A 22192-nucleotide genomic window follows, 5' to 3' on the forward strand; every position below is an offset into this window, starting at 1 on the left:
TACACAGATGAAATAAAACATGGCAGCCCCCAGTACAGTAAGAAAGGGTTAATAAAAAAAAAACATTGCGTGCGAAAAAATAAATCAAGTCAATATAATATTTTATTAAATAAAAACACATAAATTAATAAAAAAAAAAAATCATGACACTGTCCCTTTTAAGTTATATAGAATGGCTTGGCGAGCCACGTATTGGGTATGTGTGATCTAATTTAATCCTATATGTTACTTGTTGCCCATTTTAACAAGACAACTGATCAAGTGGAAACTTTCACCCTTTTTGAAAAAATGTATTCTAAAAAGCACTCGTTTGGGAGCCAAAAAACGATTTGATCCACTGATATTTATCTAATGTGTATGGCCAAATTTCGACAGGATTAAAGTGCATTTATATTTCTCCTTTGGACTGGCTTTGTTTGGTTCCTTTGCTATACAGTAAGATACAAAAAAAAATCCAGGTTTCCCCTTTAAGAATACAAATGATCTGTATGTCACACTCACAGGGGTCCAGGAAGCAGAGATATGGGGAGTTCTTCTGGGTTTTCACACTAAAGAGATGATCGTGTCACCATTTTTTATCTCTTTCCATTACTAATGTAGTAGGAGCCCAGCTGGGTTAAAGTGAAGGTTAAATGATGGCCAAAACTAAGTAAGCACCGTTCTAGTCTTTGCTATTTGGCCCCAATAGTTACACCCATGTGTGTGTGGCATGGGGTAAAAAGCATTTTGGGGTGAATTTTAGCCTCACCTAAATGTTCAGATTTTAAGTGTTTCTAGAAGATTACATATTACCTCTTTCTTGGCTTGAGTTTGGCCGTTTTCCACTGAGTGCAGGTAGAATTTTAGGAGGAAGAGGTCTGCGCAAGAGCTTTGGTGGTTCTAAAATACTTGTCAGTGGCAAACACGGAAGCTCCATGACTAAGGAGAAAGAAATGCAAAATATTCTAAAAATATGTTCTCATTCTGATCACGCGTTTATGGCATCCATCCACATACATGTGAACATACTATTCCGGTTATTAATATCAGAAGTTACTTCATCTTTATTTTAAAATCTGGCTGTGACAAGTCACTTATCAAAGGCAGATTAATACTGAGCATAGCACATATAATACATTTTAACATGTAATTTAAAACATCAATAATAGATAAACAAGCAAAAAGTTGGCATGTTTGGTAAAGTTTATATTAATCAACAAAATCACTAGTTTTTATTTCTCGCAAGCTATGAAGTCTTGTGTAATCTTCATATAAAAGCCTGGTTCTAGTTAGAAACTATTGTTACAATTAGTTTTATTCTGAATGAATGTAACGATAACTGCCTAGTGTAAATACCCAAAAAGATCACAAGATAGATGCCTACAGTACATAGAAGAACGTCAATGTCGACAATGTAAATGTCGCTAGTAGCATCTAGAATGACTAGTGCATGGCACCCGTGAGAGCTGCCGCAAGGCAATGATGATGCTGCCCATCTGGGAGAGGAAACTACTCCCCGATGATTGTACTGATGTTAAATATCCATCAGATACATAGAATAATTTTTTTAAACCATCAATCATTTGTCGATGATCTGAAAAATATGTAAATAAGGCTTTAGATACTATGCTAAACTCAACTACAATTCTATACAGATAAGCTACAATACAACACCGAGAAAAGATATAAAGCAAGTGAATGGGGCGGAGTGTGTGTGCCGGGGGGGGGGGGGGTCTGCAAGCATCTTAGGCCTAGTTCACATGGAGTTTTTTGTAGGCAGAAATATTTTTGACCTGCGTGTGCTTTTTTTGCCACGGCTCTCACAGCATTTTCCACCCGAGGCCATTGAGGTCAGAGTCGGAACCGCAGCAAGAAAGGACATGACGCTTTTTTTTTCCCCGCGAGCGGCCCAGGAAAGAAACTGCCTTTTTCTGATTTCGGCTATTTTTTGTGCTGATTCCGATGCAGTTTTCTGCGTCCAAAAACTCTGTGTGAGCTGACCCTTAGTTTGGGTTCCCACTGTGCAGATTTGCTGCGGATTTTGCATGCGGTTTTTTTTAGCTAAAAACTAGAATTGGATCCAGGAGAGGAGACCTATAAGGCCTTTCTTTATATACCGTATTTCTTCTGTTTAGGTTGCGTTCCTGGTTTTTGCTAAAAAAAAAAAAAGCATGCAAAATCTGCAGCAAATCTGAACTGTGGGAACCAAACCTTAATGTGTGCAGATAATGCACTAATAATAGCTGAACAGGAAATAAGCAACAGCTGATTTTCTGCTTAATACGAGGCTTTAAAGGGTTATTCCCAAGTTGACTCAAATTTTTTTTTTTTAGACATTCTAAGCAGGAAATGAATTTTAAAACATTTGCTGTTAAAAATGTTTACAAATTAATTTCCTAAGTACCTTTGTTTTACACTTGATAACTCAGCAAGTGCTGGTTATCTTTTAAAAAAAGGGGCGTGAGCGGCTCGATGTCAATCAAGCTGCTCCGCTCTGCAGTGTGCGCGCTCCCGAGGTTGCTAGATACTGTAGTTCTAGCAACATCGGGAGAATGTTAGTCTCAAGCGGGCATGGTAAGCCCGGTTCAGACGAACTTACCGTGACTGTCAACGACACTACACTGCACTACACTACATTCACCCCGTTTTGGCAACCAACTTTTCCCTCCCCCACCCTCTCACTACATGTAATATCTGTAGCCACCGCACCGGTGCTGCATCAGCACCCGGCGAACAACAAAAAATATATTAAAAAAATAAACTCACCTAAGACGTCCCTACGGAGCTCTGAAAGGTCCCGTCACTTGCCATCTTCCTTCTTCTTGGCGCCGCTCGCATTCATAGTAACAATGCGTTGTGGCGCAGATGACGTAATCATGTCAGGCACACGTGATTACGTCATCTGCGCCCACCGCTCTGTTATTGTGAATGGGAGCATTAGAAGAGAAGTGACGGGACCGTTCAGATCTTGGTGGGAACGTCTTAGGTGAGTTTATTTATGTATGTATGTATGTATGTCTGTATGTGTATATGTGTATGTATGTATGTATGTATGTATGTTGCCATGTATGTATGTTGTCATGTGTATATGTATGTATGTATGTATGTATGTATGTTGGCATGTATGTCTGTTGGCATGTATGTATATATGTGCATGTTAGTATATATGTGCATGTTGGTATATATGTGTATGTTAGTATGTATGTTTGCATGTATGTATGTATGTTGGCATGTATGTATGTATGTATGTGTATATGTGCATGTATGTATGTTTGCATGTATGTATGTATGTATGTATGTTGTCATGTATGTGTATATGTGCATGTATGTATGTATGTATGTTTTCATGTATGTATGTGTATATGTGCATGTATGTTTGCATGTATGTATGCTTGCATGTATGTTGGCATGTATGTATATGTGTGCATGTATGTTTGTATGTATGCTTGCTTGTATATATGTTTGCATGTATGTATGTTTGCATGTATGTATATATGTGCATGTTAGTATGTATGTTTGCAAGTATGTATGTATGTATGTTGTCATGTATGTGTATATGTGCATGTATGTTGTCATGTATGTATATGTGTGCATGTATGTTTTTATGTATGGTTGCTTGTATGTATGTTTGCATGTATGTATGCTGTCATGTAAGTTGTCATGTATGTATATATGTGCATGTATGTGTGTATGTTTCCATGTATGTATATATGTGCATGTTAGTATATATGTGCATGTTAGTATGTATGTTTGTTTGCATGTATGCATGTATGTTGTCATGTATGTATGTTGTCATGTATGTATGTATGTATGTATGTATGTTGTCATGTATGTTGTCATGTATGTATATATGTGCATGTTAGTATGTATGTTTGCATGTATGTATGTTTGCATATATGTATGTATGTAGTCATGTATGTATGTTGTCATGTATGTATGTATGTTGTCATGTATGTATGTATGTATGTATATATGTGCATGTAAGTATGTATGTTTGCATGTATGTATGTATGTATGTATGCATGTATGTATGTATGTTGTCATGTATGTATGTTGTCATGTATGTATGTTGTCATGTATGTATGTATATATATATATATATATATGCATGTTAGTATGTATGTTTGCATGTATGTATGTATGTATGTATGTATGTTGTCATGTATGTATATATGTGCATGTTAGTATGTATGTTTGCATGTATGTCATGTATGTATGTTGTCATGTATGTATGTTGTCATTTATGTATGTATGTATGTATGTATGTATGTTGTCATGTATGTATATATGTGCATGTTAGTATGTATGTTTGCATGTATGTATGTTTGCATGTATATATGTGCATATATGTGCATGCTTGTATATATGTATGTTTGTATGTATGTTTGTTTGTATATATGTCTGTATGGCATGATGCTGTCTGTTGGCGCCTTGTATCTAAGTCAACTTGGCGGCAGGCTTCTATACATGGTATAATAATAATAATGGTATAACAGTCAGTATCACACATGAAACTGAAACTAAGCCTACGACATGTTTTATTTCTTTTTTTTTATATATTTTTTTTTTACAGGTTTGGTGTTTGGACTACGTCTGTTTCGAGGACTACGTAGATGACATTTTTTTTTCTACAATAAAATAGTTAATGAGGGTTGTGTTGGGGGTGCTTTATTTCAATAAAATATTTTATCTATATCTTTGTCTTTTCTATTCAAGTTTTATTACTACCCCTTTAGTAATGGCCGCGGTCTGAGTGACAACGTCCATTACTAAGGCGAGGCTTAGTGTTAGCCCGTGCAGAGGCTAACACTAACCACCATTATTATCCTGGTACCCACCACCACCATGGGTGCCGGGAAGAGCCAGGTACGATCCAGTACCCGACCATCTGTTGTGATGGTCGGGCTCTGGGGCGGACGCAGGCTGGTATTATGAGGCTGGGAAGGGCCAAAAACAGTGGACCTTCCCACCCTTGTAATGCTAGGCTGCTGCTGCTGTGTTGTATCTGGCTGGTTATAAAAGTGGGGGGGACCCCCACGTCATTTTTTTTTATTATTTATTTATTATTTTTATTAAAAAGACATGGGGTTCCACCCAATTTATCATAATCAGCCACAAACAACACAGTGTTATTAGCCTGGGAATGTACTAAACCAGTGGCCCCTCCCACCCGTGTAATGCCAGGCTGCTGCGGCCTTGTATATGGCTGGTTATTAAAAATGTGGGGGACCCAACGTGTATTGTTAAATTTTTTTAAAAAACGACGTGGGGGTCCCCCCCTTTTTTATAACCAGCCCGATACAACACAGCAGCAGCAGCCTAGCATTACAAGGGTGGGAAGGTCCACTGTTTTTGGCCCTTCCCAACCTCATAATACCAGCCTGCGGCCGCCCCAGTGCCCGACCATCACAACAGATGGTCGGGTACTGGATCGTACCAAGCTCTTCCCGGCACCCCTGGTGGTGGTGGGTACCGGGGTAATAATGGGTGGTTAGTGCTAGCCTCTGCACCGGCTACACTAAGTACCGCCTTAATAATGGACGCTGTCAATCAGCCAACTGCCATTATCTAGGCACTAATAAAGTTTGAAAAAAAACCACAAATACAATTTTTTTTTATTGAAATAAGAAATCCCCAACAAAACCCTCGTTAACCATTTTATTAAAATTTGCAAAAAACGTCGATCTACGCAGTAGTCCAAAGAATCGAAGACGTAGTCCAATCGGTACATCAAAATCTGCAACAACATAAAAAAAAAGTTATCAATGTGAACAATACTTATACTCCCCTACACACACACAAACAACCACACACAAACATATACACAAACACATATAAACACACATCCATATATTACACAAACACACACATAAACACACAAACACACATATACACACAAACATATACACAAACACACACACACACACATACACACAAACATATACACAAACAGACCCATATATACACAAACATACACAAACACACACACAAACATATACACACAAACATATACACAAACACACCCACATATACACAAACACACCCACATATACACAAACACCCCCACATATACACAAACACCCACATATACAAAAACACACACAAACATATACACACAAACATATACACATATGCACAAACACACACATAAATACACAAACACACACATAAACACACACACACACACATACACACAAACATATACACAAACACACACATATACACAAACACATGTACACAAACACACCCATATATACACAAACACACACACATAAACACACATACACACACATATACTAAAACACACACACAAACATATACACACAAACATATACACAAACACACCCATATATACACAAACACACACATAAACACACAAACACACACATATTTACACAAACATATACACAAACACACACATATACACACAAACATATACACAAACACATGTACACAAACACACCCATATATACACAAACACACACACAAACACATATACAAACACACACATATGCAAACACACACACACACACACACACACAAACACACAAACACACCCATATATACACAAACACACCCATATATACACAAACACACCCACATATACATAAACACACACATATGCAAAAACACACACAAACATACACACAAACATATACACATATGCACAAACACACCCATATATACACAAACGCACACACATAAACACACACACACATATACACACAAACATATACACAAACACACACATATACACACAAACATATACACAAACACATGTACACAAACACACCCATATATACACAAACACACATAAACACACAAACATATACACAAACACACCCATATATACACAAACACACCCATATATACACAAACACACACATATACAAAAACACACACAAACATATACACACAAACATATACACATATGCACAAACACACACACATATACACAAACACACAGATATACACAAACACACACATACACACACACACTTACCTTTACTGGAGCGCAGACTTCTCCACGCGACGGGTGTCTTCCTCGGCATCTCCTGCGCATACGCCGAGATGTGCCGAGATGCGCGTTCACGAGTAAATGACATCCTCTGCTCAGGACGCAGAGGATGTCATTACGCATGCGCGGCCACTGCTAAAGGTAAATGGCGGTGGCCGGGAACCTAGGCAACGAGCAGGATACAAAGAGGGACCGACGTGAACTTCAATCAAGAATCCCATGAAAACGACATCGCTGGACGACGGACAGGTAATTAGAAAACTTATTAACTTTTCATGGGGAAGCTTCCTAGCTACATTTATCAACTTGGGAATAACCCTTTAAGGACAAGAAGTATTCAGCAAGAAAATGTGGGCAAAAAGTTTCCTAAAACTTTTATCAAAAGATCTATCTATCTATCTATCTATCTATCTATCATCTCTAATATTTATGTACACTCCTCAACATTGAAATTACAACACCAAGAAGGGCAACCCGGTTATGCAAATCGAGGAAGTAGAAGGTGTCGCTAAGACCTCTAAATTATTACATTCTCAAGCACCTCGATCTAATCTGTGCCATGTGGGGGGCATAAAAGCCAGATTGAAAGCAAAGTTTTTTTAGCCACATGAAACCTCGAAAATCGGATCAAGTGGTGTGGGATGATTGTGCAATGCCTCCTGTTTGTCGACTTGCCAGTTATCACCACTTGTCACAAACTGAAAGGGACAGAATCCTTGAACTGAGAGACCTTGGTTTATCACAGCGGTAGAGCCTCCGGTAATGAGCTTGGTTCTGGAGCTGTATATATGTACTGATCTTGGTCTGGTGCTGTATTCATGTACTGAGCTTGATTCTGGTGCTGTATATATGTACTGAGCTTTGTTCTGGTGCTGTATATATGTACCGATCTTGGTTCTGGTGCTGTATTCATGCACTGAGCTTGGTTCTGGTGCTGTATATATATACTGAGCTTGGATCTGGTGCTGTATATATGTAATGAGCTTGGTTCTGGTGTTGTATATAGAACTATATTGCTTGTAAAATGTACAAATGGCTTTATGCTCGAGCTACATTCAAAAAAATGTGAAAAAAATGACACCTCATTGATTGGTAGGGAAAACAAACATGTCGAGGGGGAGGGAGATGTCGGGAAAGAGGTTGGGGGGGGGGGCGCCAAACTGAATCTTTTCCCCGGGTGCTGGAGAACCTAGCTACGCCTCTGAAAAAGGAAATGAGTAACTGCTGATTTGCAGTTTAATACGAGGCCTTAAGGACAAGAAGTATTCAGCAAGAAAATGTGGGTAAAAAGTATCCTAAAGCTTTTATAAATTTATGGCATATCCTGAGGAAATATCATAAATGTCCAAGGTGGAAAAAACTATGTAATTGCGAGCAAAACAACTTCTGAACCGTATTGTAAAAATGTCATTACAATACAAAGCATGAACTTTTTCCTTACTGGAAGGAATAACTTAAAGAAATAGCACCCCAGTGTGTTTATTCCAATAGACGACATGTACTGTTTTTCTTTAAACGAAGATCTCTCAGTATATAGGAAAAGGTGTTTTTTCAATGGTAGGTGGAGCCAAAGTCTCACAACATTAATTTATTTTATAATAACTTTACTTCCCTCTTATTATAAAAAAAAAAACACTTCCTCTGTACTGATAGGCCCAATTCAGTAATAAAGACCCTTCATATATTGTATATATATATCGTACTATGCATGCCAGCTCCCCTGTATCTTGCATCCAGCAGGCACTCAGCACAATAGTCCAACAAATGCAAGTGGATTGTGAGCACTGCTGTTATAGAGAATGATTCCTTTTATTATGCCTGAAATATTAGCTTCATGGTAAGAAGAATTAAAAATATGAATGACTGAGCCCCCAACTGTCCTATGCGCAGTTACTGTACTTCAGTAAAGCGGCTGGAAGATCTCGATTATTTGTATGTGAAACTGGTTCCATATTTCTTGCATATTTATGTCCTCTGTATCTTGAGAATAATAAACGTTATTACCTTCTCATGTAGTCACTTCACCTCCCTGTATCACAGCGCTGCACTTGCTTGTCACACTTCATCAAATATAATCGCCTAAAATACAGAAATACTAAATTACATTGCGTCTGAACACAGGAGTTCTAACAAAATGTAATAAAAAAAAAAAATAAGAATGTAAGTGTATGGACCTCAACAAGGATTCTGAGTAAGTTGATTTGCAGCTTGAAGAATCAATATAAACGTGGGGAAACTCGGACGTGAAAAACGTCCATTTGTTACCCGTGTGGGACCCGTTTTCACGGATCCCCATAGACTTGAGGCCTTATGTACACAAACGTGTTTCATGTCCGTGATACGAGCGTGAAAATCCCGCGCATCGCACGGACCTATGTAAGTCAATGGGGCAATTCAGACATTCCGTGTTTTTCACGCAGTGTGTGTCCGCTGCGTGAAACTCACTGCATGTCCTATACTTTAGCATTTTTTGCGCATCACGCACCCATTGAAGTCAATGGGTGCGTGAAAATCACGCGCAGCACACGGACGCACTTCTGTGTGCTTCGCGTGATTCGCACAATGGTTGTTTAAGAAATGAAGGGAAAAATAAAACCACCTCCTTCATTTCATTTTCTAAACATCAAAACCGCGTGTCATAAGGATGACATATGCGCGAAAATCACGCAGTCACGCACCAAACACTGATGACACACGGAACTGCAACCGGCAAAAAATGCAGCATTTTTTGCACGCGCAAAATGAACACGTTCGTGTAAATAAGGCCTGTGTATGGGGTAGAGCGCTACTAAAATTGTATAATCTAGTACTAATAGTTCACATACAAAAAATAGTGACGCTTTCCCCATTCAGATGAGTTATCTTTATGCAAATGTCAGAGTCATAAGTATTTTGCACGCGCACGATTTGGTTCTAAATATACATAAAGATATGGCCACTTTCACATTCGGTCAGTAATTTGCATCAGTGTTTAGAAGCCAAAACCAGGAGTGGGCCCAAAACACATAAAGGCTATGTTCACACGGGGTCTTTTGCCGAGTTTTTTGACGCGGAAACCGCGTCGCAAAACTCGGCAGAAACGGCCCGAGAACGCCTCCCATTGATTTCAATGGGAGGCGTCGGCGTCTTTTTCCCGCGAGCAGTAAAACTGCCTCGCGGGAAAAAGAAACGACATGCCCTATCTTCGGGCGCTTCCGCCTCCGACCTCCCATTGACTTCAATGGGAGGCAGGAGAAAGCGTGTTTTCTGCCCGCGGCGCTCAATGGCCGCGGGCGAAAAACGGCGCGATAATTGCTATTCACACGGAGTATTTTGGGGGAGGAATATCTGCCTCAAAATTCCGTTTGGAGCTTTGAGGCAGATATTCCTCCCCCAAAATACTCCGTGTGAACATAGCCAAAAGGGTACAAATCTTTCCATTATACTTTATACATTTTATTTCCTTCCCTGGTTTTGCCTTACAAATACTAATGCAAAATACTTACCAAAATACTGCCGTGTGAAAGTGGCGTTGGATTTTTTCTTGTATGTTCACATAGGTATTAAATCTTTTTAAGGCTATGTTCATATCTGTGTTGGGGGCTCCAATTGGGAGCAGATTCCACCACATTTAACAGGAAAAAGAACACTGCATGCAGCACTACTCTTCCTATCAAAACAACGGACACAACGACAGAGCCCTTAGGATCACATTGAATTATAATTCAATGGGGTCCGTCGGCGCCAGTCTTATCCGCTATTGTATGACGCACACCACCACTGCATCCTGGTTTTTGTCATAAATGGAAACCAAGACGCAGATGTGGACAGAGCCTTAGAAAAATCTGTGATTCAATTACATAATGAAATATATTTTCAGTCTAAAAGGTTGATTAAAATCAGAGCTAAATTCTAAAATATAATGCAAGACCGTCAAATTAGCAGCCTGTTCTTCTTTCAGATTCTGCAATGCTGTCCTCGTAGTTCCTCATTGAATAATACTGGGTGGAAACACGGTTCTATATGCAACATTATAGATCATGAAAAAGCTTTTTCCCGGCTGGACAGTTATTCGTCTATTTTCACTATACGCCATACAGTGCCCACCATCTCATCATTTTATTTGTGTAACATTGAAGAATAACAAAAGAACATGAAAAAATATATTTTGCTCGAAATTTCCTCACAGATTCTCAAAAGATTTTCATGATTTCCTGTTATTTTCATACACTTAAAAAAAGGATGTTTTTATTGCAACACACTGAGACGCCAGAGATATTCTTTAGACACCAACCATTTTGCATTATTGATTTCCAACGCATTTACAAGTCCAACACTGTACAAGTAGTCATACCGGAGATGGAGAATCATTCTGTTCATTAACTATTAAACCAAGGGGTGCCTAGCTTAAAGGAGGCGTCTCATCAAACTGGACAGGCATCCTGTTTTAAAGGTACTATTTTTAAAAAAAAAACAAAAAAAAAACAGGATGTTTCAACAAGTTGCAAAAATGTAGTGGGAACGGGGCCTTACAGTATTATTTGACTCCTGAGTTTTGGTGGAACTACAACAGAATAGATGCATGGCTATGGCCTTCTTATATTATTATTATTATTATTATTATTATTATTATTATTATACAAAACATGTATTCACTCAATGCTATATAAAGCCTTTTGTGGACTATTGAATATTGCACATAATAGTTTGGTTGAAAACTGAATGTGGGGCAATGTTTCCCACGATAGGAAAGATTTTCTATGGGGAACGTCATTCATATCAGGCCAGCATTGGACTACGGGTCATTGGGGCCACAGAGGACATATCAACAATAAGCTCTAATATGTTATTACAGAATCAACCCATAAGGAATAGACCGTAGCGGCAAGTGAACAGCTCTGTAGTGAGCTCCATATGGGATTTTCTTCTGCTGGACCTTTGGAGCCGTGCTGTAATAGAGGCCCATGTGTCAGAGGCTTTGCCCGCCGGAGGATTCTCTGATACTTTGGTGGGTCAGTCTGACCCTGCATGCAGTTTACACAATACATACTGTAAGAGGATGTTCAGGCAAAAAATAATTGAGCAGTGCATTGCAAGAGACAGATGCCTAGCATCGAGCATTGCTAAAGCACTCCATACAACAGGCTAGGAAGTGGGTAATGGTGTGAACATCTTTTTGACTAATCAGGTGGTTCTCGAAATAGAGGAAGGGTTAAAACGGCTGACATTTCCTTATAAAGTCATAATTTCACATGTCAGTCACTTCCTTCTACTAACCACAAAATAAAGCTTTACTCGCTTTTCTGTGCGCACCAAACTAATTTCAAGATATCTCTGCTGCGTTGCCGGTGACCAGCCATATATTGAAGGAGGTAAGTTTTTATTGACAGAATTCTGAGAAAATGTACCTTTTTTTTTAATGCACTTATTTATTATAAGCAACAGTCCAACGGTGGGCTATCAATAACGCCACCCAGATAGTAATGTTACTATAGCTGTGAGCACCGAGCCGCGAGCTGTACAACGGCACAGGAAGTTTGTGGTCAAAGCAAGCAGTAATCTGTGAGTAAAAAAAATCACCACGTATATGATCGCAGAAAATGTCATATTGAATTTTACAACGCTGTATATAAAAGTCTATTGGTGTAACTAGAGCCTTATGAGTAAAATTTGGACCTGACCCTCTGAGCCTTTATTGAGGTTGAGGGGGGAAAGTCAACTCCAATGACAGTATGGGCGCATGGTGAGTTATAGGGGAAAATGTGCTCATATGTGGACTAGTAGGTTTATTAAAAAAATTACTTGGGTGATTATATTGGATAACGGCATTGTTGGAAACATTGGGAATTTTTATGTAGTGTTACAATTATACTCTGCATGGTGTGCCTTATACTTTATTTGCAAGGCCATATTTTGTTTTTGTGTGGTACAGATTCGTAATATGGCACCCAGTTTATATGGGGGTATGTATTAATAGATTTAATGTGACTCTGCAGGAAGAGACATGATAATATAGGTGTGCCAATAATACTAAATTGTAGCCGCTCCTTGAGTCGCCATGCAGGGTTACTGCACATGACCATGCGATGTGAATAAGGCTGTAACATTTTATTTAAAGAGGCTCTGTCACCAGATTATAAGTGCCCTATCTCCTACACAATGTGATCGTCGCTGTAATGTAGATAACAACAGTGTTTTTATTTTGAAAAACTATCAATTTTGAGCAAGTTAGGGCCGTTTCACATCAACTGAGCTATTGATTCCGTCGAAAAAAACTGAAACCTGCCGGAGTGGGGATAAATGGAAACCATTAGCAACGTTTCCGTCACCATTAAGGTTTCCATTTGACTTTCCGTTGACGGGGTTCCACGATGGAAACCTCCGATGGAACCCCTGAACGGAAAGCGAACGCTGATGTGAACAGGCCCCTATGCACAATTTTAGATTTATGCTAATGACTTTCTTAATAGACAACTGGGCGTGTTTTTACTTTTTTTTTTACCAATGGGCATTGTAAAGAGAAGTGTATGACGCTGACCAATCAGCGTCATATACTTCTCTCCATTCATTTTTAGAAGTACTCGCAACACAGTGTGATCTCGCGAGATCACGCTGTACTGTCACATACTCCCACATTAACCATACCAAAGTATCTTGAGAATGAATAGACATTGCCTCCAGCCAGGACAGGATGTCTATTCACAATCCCGACACTTCGGTAAAGTTTCTTGGGGACTTACTCACACAGCATGGTGTGATCTCGCGAGATCACGCTGTGCTGTCATTCACAGAAACTTTAGTGAAGTGTCGGGAGTGTGAATGACATCGCGTCCTGGCTGGAGGCAATGTCTATTCACTCTCAAGTCACTTCGGTAAAGTTAATGTGGGAGTATGTGACTGCACAGCGTGATCTTGCGAGATCACGCTGTGTTGCGAGTACTGCTAAAAATCAATGGAAAGAAGTGTATGACGCTGATTGGTCACTGATTGGTCAGCATCATACACTTCTCTTTACAACGCCCAGTTGGTAAAAATGTAAAAACACGCCCAGTTGCCTATTAAAAAACTAATTCGCATAAATCAAAAATTGTGCATAACTTGCTCAAAATGTATCGTTTTTAAAAATAAAAAACACTTGTTATCTACATTCCAGCGCCGATCCGATTATGTAGGAGATAGAGCACTTATAATCTGGTGACAGAGCCTCTTTAAGGGTTGTCAAATATGTTTGTGGTCGCTCAAGGACTTGGAGACCTAAATACAGTTGCAAGAAAAAAAAAAAGTGAACCCTTTGGAATTACCTGGATTTCTGCATTGATTACTAATAAAATATGGTCTGACTTATCTAAGTCATAATTATAGACAAACACAATCTAGCTAAACTAATAACACACAAACAATTGTACTGTTCATGTCATTTGTGTTTTTTATTGAGCCCTTTGAGTAAACATCCACAGTGCAGGGAGAAATCTACGCAAGCTCATGGCTGGTGTAGGTTCCACTTTCTTGCGCACAAACGGCCAGACGTGCGCTAATTTATTAAGAGGGGTGCACATCTTAATAAATGAGGCGCATTCTAAGGCAACTTTCTTTATATTAGAACCGGCATATGAAACACTAGTCTTAATAAATTTCCCCACACTGTGTTGTTGCATCACCCAACGTCTCTTCAGCTCAAGGTCGACTGTTGCCCTTACATTCTCCTGTAAAATTTTTGATAAACGTTTGAATTCATTGTTCTCGTTTGATCAATCCCTCAAGTAGCAACAGTCCTGAATATTCTCCACTTGTGATATACACCTAGGTTTTTAGTAATGCTTTTGTAGACCTTTTTAGCTTTATGCAGCACTGTAACGTGTCTTCTGAATGCTGTTTACCCCAAGACATGGTTCACACGAACCAATCTTTCTTGAGATGAACAGATTTGCCAGTAACCATGCTATTTTTGCCTTTATTTCATTGGCAAAGCACCTGTGAAACCCACACTTCCAATCTAATTTCCTTAATTGAAACACCTTGTGCCATTTAGGTCTTAGAGAATTCATTAACACAGGGGTTCACTACCTTTTTCTCCCTGCACTGTGGATGTTTATTCAATGTAGTCAATAAAAGACATGAACACTACAACGGTTAGTGTGTTATTTGCTTAGTTATATTGTGTTTGTCTATAATTGTGACTTAGATAATTAGACTACATTTTATTAGTAATCAATGCAGATATCCAGGTAATTCCAACTGTATTTACTGTATGCCCTGGCAAAAAAACAGAAGTGATTTCTTTTAAAAACAGCATTTCACAGATTTATTAACAGAGAATGAAAGGGGCATTTAATGATTAGAGATGCATCTATTAATAAGAGTGCAAGAGTAGAAGTCCCACCCGGGCTCTGGTGCCTGTGAACCAGTATTATAAATAGCAGAGGGAAGTTGCGGGTCCCCGGTACATATCCATCGGTGCTCAGGAGCTTCAAGTTACGCCTCTAGCCATTAAAGAGGCTCTGTCGCCACATTATAAGTGCCGTATCTCCTACATAAGGAGATCGGCGCTATAATGTAGGTGACAGCAGTGCTTTTTATTTTAAAAAAACAATCTATTTTTACCACTTTATTAGCGATTTTAGATCTATGCTAATGAGTTGCTTAATGCCCAAGTGGGCGTATTTTTACTTTAGACCAAGTTGTACAAGGGAGTGTATGACGCTGACCAATCAGCCTCATGCACTCCTCTCCATTCATTTACTCAGCGCATAGGGATCCTGCTAGATCCTTATGTGCTGTCTTATACTAACACATTAACAATACTGAAGTGTTTAGACAGTGAATAGACTGTGGTAGTTACAGCAGAGGAAGCGTAATCTCGTGAGATCACGCTGTAAATGACAGATTACAACAAGATCACGCTTCCTCTGCTGTAACTACCATAGAAACAGTAACGAAGTGCAGAGATTGTGAATAGACATTCCGTGAAATGTCTATTCACTGTCTAAACGCTTCAGTATTGTTAATGTGTTAGTAAAAGACAGCACATAAGGATCTATCAGGATCCCTATGCGCTGAGTAAATGAATGGAGCATGAGGCTGATTGGTCAGCGTCATACACTCCCCTGTACAATGCCCACTTGGTCTAAAGTAAAAATACGCCCACTTGGGCATTAAGCAACTCATTAGCATAAATCTAAAATCGCTAATAAAGTGGTAAAAATAGATCGTTTTTTTTAAATAAAAAGCATTACTGTCACCTACATTATAGCGCCCATCTCCTTATGATGTGACAGAGCCTCTTTATCTACTATTTGTTAGGGCATTTTATAGGTACTCTAATATCTTTGGCTATATCCAGTGACAGATTACCAAAAAATTTAGCACTTCATATATAATGAAACGTAGTCTTGAAATGTACCTTAAGAGGCTTCCAGAAACAAACTGAGTTTCCCCTCTTGTTTCCTAAGTAATGCAGATAAACTGTGGGCTGCAATCTTGTTATTCTACATCAGAAGTTACAGAAAATATTCACTTTTAAAAATAATTGTATAGTTTACATTTGATATAATCTATATATAATGTTTAGTAACTCTGTAAATACATCGCTTTATATATCTTGTACTAATCCGGAGTCACAGTATAAATATTATAGCCCATTGTCATCCGCAGCTGCATTCACGGGACACAGCTTGCTCTGGTGATTTGCATTCTGGGATGTGTTGTCTTTACATTGGGTATTGTATAGTGATCTAATGTCAGATAAAATCAAAAGGTTATTTCCCCCTTAGACATTTACGGCATATTCACTGGAAATGTCTGTTAGACCTGCACCTACCTGGGACCTGAACCCTGTCCCACCTCACTGGCTCTCTCCATTCATTCCTATGGGAGTTATGGAAATAGCCAAGCCAGCCTGCTCGGCTATTTTATTAGAATCAATGGAGAGAACTGCGCCACCTCTCCATTAGTTTCCCCTTTGGATGCTGTCGCCCTGGTGACCCCCCAATCTCAAAATAGGGATCGGTCCCAGACCTGAGACCCGCGTGTCTTTGACATTTATGGCATATCCCATGGCTATGCCATAAATCTCTAAGGGTGGGAATACTTCTTTCTGTATTAAATCCTCACTGTTTTCAAGATCTCTGCTTGTTGTCGTTCTTTAGGAAAAGTCATTGTTTACTTTCAGTGGATAAAATTCTGTCCATGGTCATGTGATGTACACACAGGTGCATGGCTCGTTACCTTACGTGTATCAGAGCGGTGTCCTCTAACGATCCCAGCACCTGTGTGTCCATCACATGACCATGGACAGAATTTTATCCACTGAAAGTAAACAATGCATTTTCCTACTAAATAACAACAAGCAGAGATCTTAAACTGTGAGGAATTAATACAAAAAAGTATATTAGAACATTGTATAACTTTTATTTATATAAAAAATAACATTAATTTGCTGAAACAGGACAAACCCCTTTAACTGTCCCAGAATACGGAGGCACATTATAGGAGCTCAGCTATACTGTTAGGGTGTGTCAGCCAACAAGCTGTCGACTCATTCCAGTAGCAACAAGCTATTATTGCTCATACTTTTTTCTATATATAAATTGTAAAATGCTGTAAAAAGGTGAACATACACTGTATTATGGTGATAGATGCAAAGGAGTGAGCAGTTTACAGGTCTGTGCATAAAAGATAGGTCCAGAGGCATACCTAAAGGTTCATGGGCCCTGGAGCAAAAGTCCAGCTAGGGCCCCACTACACCACTACCTATGTAAGTTTGAGTACCGGCAAGGACTGCAGGGTTAGTCACAATGATGGCCCAGATTATGTGCAATCAAGCAGACTTTTACTGACAAGTGGTAACAGACAACAGTTCATTACTAGGCCTGTGGTATACAGAACTGCCACATGCGGGTACAAACACTTGTCAGCAGAGAGGCGCGTCTTTTAGAAAGTTTCACAAATACAAAATGACAAATGGCAATTTCAGGCAATGCGGCAATGGTGGCTCACTCACTACTCTTGACTTTTGGACCTAGCTTTAATGGACCTGTCCATTTAACAATCCAGGCCCTATCTCTCTGACCATTAGCACTATTTATCTTTAGGCCTCTGGGCCTATTAGAAAATCACGATCACGGGGAGGCCCCTGGCTACTTACACCCGTCTTTCTCAGCAACACAAACACAGGAAGGTCCCTGACAACTTCCAATCAGAGTTCTCACAGTCTTTGCTTAAGGGGAGGCCCCAGGCAACTCTCCCTCTCCCTCTGACAGCCTCTTTCCCTTGTTGCATACCAGCACCAGCAGCATCCTGCTGCTCCAAAGGTCATAACCCGCACACTGAACCCCCCGTTTGGTGGGACCAGTCACCTTTTATCTATTTAGTGCTGCACTCAGTGTCTTTACACTATATGCATCCTCACCACTGTTATGGAGCAAAGAAATAAACTCAAAGATGGCTTCCGGGTCGTTTCTTCTGGCACCTGCAATAAACAGGGTAAGCCACTATTGCCTAAACTATATCAAGTAGCAGTGAGCTATGCTTAAGGACCTGCCAATCTCACAACATGTGACCACAGGTCCTTATACATTAGACCAAGGACACGGGGGATGTAAAATTGACAATGGAATACCAGAGATTTCTATTAAACCTTAGTGAGTTTAATGCATTGGGGGAAATACACTTTGCCATTGTTTCCCTGGACATTAAAAAGATTTTAACTAACCATGCACTGAAATCATGGACATCACGACATCTGCATGAAGTTTGCCTATTTTCCCCATATTTGCATGGGTTTCATCTAAGTTCCCTGGTTTCTTCCAACAGTCGAAAAACATACTGATAGGTTTGCTGACAAACATGTGAGTATAAGAAAACAGATTGTGTCTCCTACACTACATTCTGTGTATCGTTCTGCATAGCACAGATAAATAATTCAACCAACCAGTAAGCAAACAAGTTGTCTACTGAAGGACATACTCAAAGGAAGACATTTTCCACCAACCATTAGTTCATTCCCCTGAAACCAGGGATGGGGAACGTCCGGTCCGCGAGATCATTTGGTCTGGCCCGACCTCTCTCAGACCGTGTTGCCGCCGTGTCATTCACTGCTTGGCTCTGTCCGCCCTACTCACTCACATTTAGGAGCATGAGGAGGGCAGACGGAGCCAAGTATGGCAGCGGTGGTTTGAGTGAGGCTGATGCATGCCGGCCCGAGAGTGGACCAGTCCGGTCACCTGAGCTGAGTCACCTGACCTCACATCAGCGACGTGAGGTTAGATGACCGGACTAGTCCACTCCCGGGCCGGCACAGTCCAGTCACCTGACCTCACGTCAGTGATGTGACGTCAGGTGACTGGACTGGTCCACCCACGTCACAGCACACACCAACCTCACTCTGACAGTCGCTGCCGCCGTGTCATTGCCTGGCAAGTATGGCAGCGGTGTGAGTTAGGTCGGTGCGTGCCGGCCTGCGAGTGGACCAGTCCAGTCATCTGACGTGAGGTCAGTTGACTCAAGTCAGGTGTCTGCGTTGGTCCACTCCCGGGCCGGCACGCACTGACCTCCTGACTCAGACCACCGCATCCTCATTCCCTAGTGGTGAATGACAGTACTTGGCTACATCCGCCCTCCTCCTGCTCCTGACCTAGAATTTAGAAACTTAGCTGAGGACAAATGTAGAAATTTATTTGTAGTGTAGACATAGGACCTGTCCTAAACACATGAAGTGAGGTCAGGTGACTTAAAAGGGTTTTCCCATCAAGCACATTTATGATATATCCGCAGGATCTGTCATAAATGTCAGATAGGTGCGGGTCCCAGATCTATCTCTAGAACGGGGCCCCCTAAACCCCGTTCTACCTCTGTGCTGTGGCTGAAGCTTGTGATTTCCGACCATGAATAAGAAAACCGCGTAGCTCGCTGAGCTACGCTGTTTCCGTAAGTCCCATAAAACGGAATGGTAGTTACAGCAACAGCGTAACCCGCATGCTATGCTGCTTCTGTAACTGCCATTCACTACGATGGGAGTTACGGAAACAGCGTAGCTCAGCGAGCTACACTGTTTTCTTCTTCATAGTCGGAAATCAGCCAGAACACAGAGAAGTAGAACATGGTTTATGGGGCCTAGTTCTGGAGATAGGTGCGGGTCCCAGATCTATCTTACATTTATGACATATCCAGTGGATATGTCATATATGTCCCTGATGGGTAAACCCCTTTAGGTAAGTAAGTCGGAACAACTTACTGCCGCGAGCAGTTCTTTTCAAAACTTACCATTGCAAAGTGTCGACTGCGCTCCAGACTGATAGACGCAGTAGTAACATCATCAATACCGGCTAACATCACACGCCTCACCAAAGAGAAGCAGTTCCAGCCATCACATTGGGGGTGAGTTAATTAGATGTTTGACCAAATATAGCAGGCAAATTGTTAAGTTGATCATTTTGTATGGCCTGCGAATGATGTTAGGGTCAGTTCAAGCAGAGTTTTTTGACAAGTTTTATCGACGCGGAAACCGCGTTGGAAAACGCGCCAAAAAACTGCTGAAAATGCCTCCCATTGATTTCAATGGGAGGCGGAGGCGTTTTTTTCCTGCGAGCGAACATGCTCTATCTTCGGGCGTTTACGCGTCTGACCTCCCATTGACATCAATGGAAGGCAGAGAAAGCGTATTTCGCAGTGTTTTTTGCCCTCGGCGTTCAATGGCCGCAGGCGAAAAACGCCCCAAAAATCGGCGTGCAGGCAGAGCAAAATCTGCCGCAAAATCTGCCGCAAAATTCCAAACGGAATTTTGAGGTAGATTTTCTGCCTGCAAAAAACTCAGTGTGAACCCAGCCTTATAGATATCCAAATGGCTCTTGGCAGAAAAATGTTTCCCTACCCCTGTCATAAACAAAGGAACTAGTGTGAATTCATGTGAAGTTTTAGGGCGGGTTCACACATGGCGGAATTGCACTTAAATTCCGCTGCGGACACTCCGCAGCGTTAATCCGCAGCGGAGCCGTTTCTACATTGACTTTCACTTTAATTTAGCAGTGTTCGTTTACACGATGCGTACAATTCCGCTGCGGAGCATAGGCTGCGGAGCGGAATTTGGTGTCCGCAGCATGCTCTGTCTGTTGCGGAGCAGTGGCGGACTCATGGCGGAATTTCTCCATTGACTTCAATGGAGATTCAAAGTTCCGCAATGAAGTCCGCAGCTGTCATGCACATGTCATGTGTGCTGCGGATGCGTCTTGCTTTTTTTACTTGACATTTCTTCATTCTGGCTGGACCTATGTATTTCTAGGTCTACAGCCAGACTGAGGAAGTCAATGGGGCTCCCGTAATGACGGGAGCGTTGCTAGGAGACGTCTGTAAATAGTCACTGTCCAGGGTGCTGAAAGAGTTAAGCGATCGGCAGTAACTGTTTCTGCACCCGGGACAGTGACTACCGATCCCAATATACATGTATCTGTAAAAAAAAATGAAGTTCGTACTTACCGAGAACTCCCTGTTTCTGTCTCCAGTCCGGCCTCCCAGGATGACGTTTCAGTGTAAGTGACGGCTGCAGCCAATCACAGGCCAAGCACAGGCTGCAGCGGTCACATGGACTGGCGCGTCATCCAGGGAGGTCGGGCTGGATGCCGAAGGAGGGACGCGTCATAAAGACAACGGGCGGTAAGTATGAATTTCTTTTACTTTCACTAGGGAAAGTGCTGTCCCTTCTCTCTATCCTGCACTGATAGGGAGAAGGGAAGCACTTTTCCCGCAGTCCGCAGCAGCTAGTCCGCATCAATTTTCTGCACATTTTGTGCAGATCCGCAGCCGTAATCCGCAACCCGGATTAGGTGCGGCATTGATGCGGACAGTTGCGGAGGAATTCCGCCATGTGTGGTCATGCCCTTACTGTTTGCATAATGCATTCTGGTGGACTGAAAAAATCACGAAAATAAGTTAACAGGAGTGATCAAGATAAAATAGATCCTGTGCATAGCAATGTATAATAGACCGAAATATCTAATATTCGCGAGTCAGAAAAAAGCAGAACTATGAAAGGGAAGTAAAACGGGTCTTAGTGAGGGAAAGACCAGAGCAGACGCAAGACTGAGAAGTTACATAGGAAATGATTATGCCATAAACTAGTATAGAATAAAGAGAGTATTGTCATGCTTTTTGGACCAACATACTATCCCTATCTGTCAAACTATATTAATAGTGGAGTCATCTTACCGCCACATGCAAATGATG

General features: G+C 40.8%; 2 protein-coding genes across 3 annotated transcripts in view; one reads left to right on the top strand and one right to left on the bottom strand.

Moving 5' to 3' along the window:
* LRRC63 (leucine rich repeat containing 63) overlaps nt 1-22192 on the bottom strand; it is a 117686-nt gene that overhangs the window by 45322 nt on the left and 50172 nt on the right. For both annotated transcript variants that reach the window (XM_075850229.1, XM_075850231.1), the window contains exons 3-4: nt 9002-9076; nt 793-918 (exon numbers count right to left, since the gene is read on the bottom strand). In XM_075850229.1, coding sequence (XP_075706344.1) covers nt 793-916 — 124 coding nt within the window. In that variant the 5' untranslated portion in view covers nt 917-918; nt 9002-9076. The remainder of the gene's footprint in view (nt 1-792; nt 919-9001; nt 9077-22192) is intronic.
* LCP1 (lymphocyte cytosolic protein 1) overlaps nt 12258-22192 on the top strand; it is a 43404-nt gene continuing 33469 nt past the window's right edge. Inside the window, exon 1 of the mRNA XM_075850228.1 lies at nt 12258-12348. The gene's annotated coding sequence lies outside the window, so the exon portion shown is untranslated. The remainder of the gene's footprint in view (nt 12349-22192) is intronic.

Source organism: Rhinoderma darwinii, chromosome 2, assembly GCF_050947455.1.
Source record: "Rhinoderma darwinii isolate aRhiDar2 chromosome 2, aRhiDar2.hap1, whole genome shotgun sequence".
Taxonomy (NCBI): Eukaryota; Metazoa; Chordata; class Amphibia; order Anura; family Rhinodermatidae; genus Rhinoderma; species Rhinoderma darwinii.